General features: G+C 40.3%; 1 protein-coding gene across 3 annotated transcripts in view; it reads right to left on the bottom strand.

Moving 5' to 3' along the window:
- The window catches only part of BIRC6 (baculoviral IAP repeat containing 6), a 256,735-nt gene continuing 253,553 nt past the window's right edge, over positions 1-3,182 (bottom strand). For all 3 annotated transcript variants that reach the window (XM_025353535.1, XM_025353532.1, XM_025353533.1), the window contains exon 74: positions 1-1,161. In XM_025353535.1, coding sequence (XP_025209320.1) covers positions 982-1,161 — 180 coding nt within the window. In that variant the 3' untranslated portion in view covers positions 1-981. The remainder of the gene's footprint in view (positions 1,162-3,182) is intronic.

Raw genomic sequence — 3,182 nt, 5'->3', positions numbered from 1 at the left:
TACTAATTTACCTAAGTCTTTATTTATTTGGCTCTAGGAAGAATTTGCATGAAAATGAGCCTGTATGGCAGGTACAGAATGTACTGTAACAGCACCAGAGAGGTACATCCTCTCTCCTCTACAGAGCCTCAATGTTTAATACATACATGTGACTTTAGTCATAAAACCACATAGTCCAGGAGAAAAGAAGCCCTTTAGAAAAAAAAAAAAAAATCAGTTTAGAATGACTTTCAAATTGACCATTCCTTTTCAAATACTTAAATTCAAATAACAGATACATTCAGAGGCCCAAATGTTGGCATAGAATAAAATCATGTTCATTTATTTTTTTCTGCATCTTAGAATTAGAAGGCATAAAATTAAATATGTTGAATGTAATAAATTCATCCATACAAGTGCAAGTCTCCAGATATAATGCATTTTATGGCAGATTTATTATTTTAAAAATGTACCAGTAAATCAAAAAAGAGGGAGTATGTCCATTTAACTTTTATTGAAGTGTATGTAGGAGGTCTTCAGAAATCAAATGTGAGCATGAAGATATGGCCAAACATAAAATCTATCAAATTCAGTGAAAAGTTGCTGACTTTAAATAGTAGTTGTAAGAATGACCAATATATATTCTTTGTTAACAACCCCTCACTCTACAGTAAAAAATAAAATAAAATAAACATTCAGTAAACATTCTTTCCTAAGGTAGTTTCCCTTATATAGCAGTGATTTATCCATTTCTTTGTATACACAAATTTGTTGAACATACCAATCAGTGGTTCTCACAATTGAAAAATAAAAGCACAAAAAAGTTTACACTCCTGTACAGGTAAATAAAAGATCACCTTGAATTAAACTGGATCTCCTTAAGGGCATAGTATAGTTTCAGTTTCATTACCTATTACATAATTAGTTTCTTACATACAAATATTGACATATTTGGCTTGTGCTTCGAAGCCTTTGTGTCTATGAAGTCCATGTCAATGCAGCTCATAACTGGAAGTCACTGGGGAGTTCTTTGCTGCTGCTGGGTTTAACCTGATCGTGCATTAGAGTCTCCTCAGCACCTGCTGTGGTCCTGCACACCTCTGGGGCATCGTCAGTGTCAGGATCCAAGCCTTCAGGGCAGGGAAGTTTTAGCAACTCTTCACGAAGCTGAGCAGTGTGACGCTATGCAGGAGAAAAGGACTAATGTTAGAACTGTAAACCCTCTAGCACAACATCATTTGAGGCAGGAACTGAATTTTAACAAAGCCCAAAGCATTAAGCCTACAAATGTTTACTGAGCCCCCCACCTTGTGCAAGCCACTGGTAGAGGCACTTGATATAGCAGGTAGTAAGCAAAACTGACAAGAATCCTTAACCTCAAAGTAACTGATGTTGCTGAAAAGACGTCAGTAACCTACCAGTAGATCCTACCCATGTTCCCAAGCTATCACAGAAATAGCATTACTGACAACTTAAAGGACATTATTAGATACATATACTCTTTTATTTATTTATTTATTTTTGAGACGGAGTCTTGCTCTGTTGCCCAGGCTGGAGTGCAGTGGCGTGATCTCAGCTCATTGCAACCTCCACCTCCCAGGTTCACGTCATTCTCTTGCCTCAGTCTTCCGAATAGCTGGGACTACAGGCATGCGCCACCATGCCCAGCTAATTTTTTGTATCTTTAGTAAAGACGGGGTTTCACCATCTTGGCCAGGCTGGTCTCAATCTCTTGACCTTGTCATCCACCTGCCTCGGCCTCCCAAAGTGCTGGGATTACAGGCGTAAGCCAACGCACCCGGCCTAGATATATATATTCTTTTATTTTGTTTTAAGATAGCTCTGTTTTGTCATTCAGGCTGGAGAGCAATGGCACAATCACAGCTCATGCAGCCTCAACCTCCTGGGCTTAAGCAATCCTCCCACCTCAGGCTCCCAAGTAGTTGGGACTACAGGAATGAGGCACCATGCCTACCTGAGTTTTTATACAGATAGGGTTTCGCCATTTTGCCCAGGCTGGTCTCAAGCGATCCACCTGCCTTGACCTCCCAAAGAGTTGGGATTGCAGGTGTGAGCCACTGTGCCCAACCTACACACTCTTTCAAATTAAACACCGTAATCCCTTGATTTGTTGACTCTGGCTAAATATTTTTCATGCTGACTCTGGCTAAATATTTTTGAGAGAAAGACAAGTCCATAAATTAAAATAAATCCACTGATACTTTAGCGAATGAAAAAAATATTTATCAGGTAGTAGGCCATATGTAAAATGTCTGCAAATGTTCACACTAATTTTCCCACTTAACGCTCAGAATAAACCTTAGAAATAATTTTATCATTAGAATTTTTTTTTTTTTTTGGAGACAAGACCTCACTGTGTCACCCATGCTAGAGTACAGAGGCACAATCTCAGCTCACTGCAAACTCCACCTCCCAGACGCAAGCAATTCTTGTGCCTCAGCCTCCCGATCAACTGGTATTACAGGCGAGCACCACCACGCCCAGCTAATTTTTTTGTGTTTTTGGTAGAGACGGGGTTTTGCCTTCTTGGCCAGGCTGGTCTCGAACTCCTAATCTCAAGCAATCCGCCTGCCTCAGACACCCAAAGTGCTGGGATTACAGGTGTGAACCACTGCACCCAGTCTATCATTAGAATTTTTTTTTTAAATTAAGTTAAAAAGAAGATCTATAGATATTAAATAAACTTTGTTTTGCTCTATATTGCAACTTAGAGAAGGATATAGGCATGTTAATTGGGAGTGCGTGGTTGTCTACACACGCAAAGATTTGGTTCATAATTTTCTGGTGAGAGAGAAATGACCTTAAATAATCACACCAAAGGCTTTTAAAATTGTGTCGGCCAGGCGCGGTGGCTGGCTCACGTCTGTAATCCCAGCACTTTGGGAGGCAGTGGCAGGCAGCTCATGAGGTCAAGAGATCGAGATCATCCTGGCCAACATGGTGAAACCCCAACTCTACTAAAAATATAAAAATTAGCTGGTTGTGGTGGTGTGCACCTGTAGTCCCAGGTACTCGGAGGCTGAGGCAGGAGTATCACTTGAACCAGGGAGGCAGAGGTTGCAGTGAGCCGAGATCGCACCACTGCACTCCAGCCTGGCAACAGAGGGAGGCTCCATCTCAAAAATAACATAACATAACATAACATAACATAACATAACATAACATAACATAACATAACATAA

This window comes from Theropithecus gelada, chromosome 13 (genome assembly GCF_003255815.1).
Source record: "Theropithecus gelada isolate Dixy chromosome 13, Tgel_1.0, whole genome shotgun sequence".
NCBI classification, from domain to species: domain Eukaryota; kingdom Metazoa; phylum Chordata; class Mammalia; order Primates; family Cercopithecidae; genus Theropithecus; species Theropithecus gelada.
This window is presented reverse-complemented; position numbering and strand designations above follow the sequence as displayed.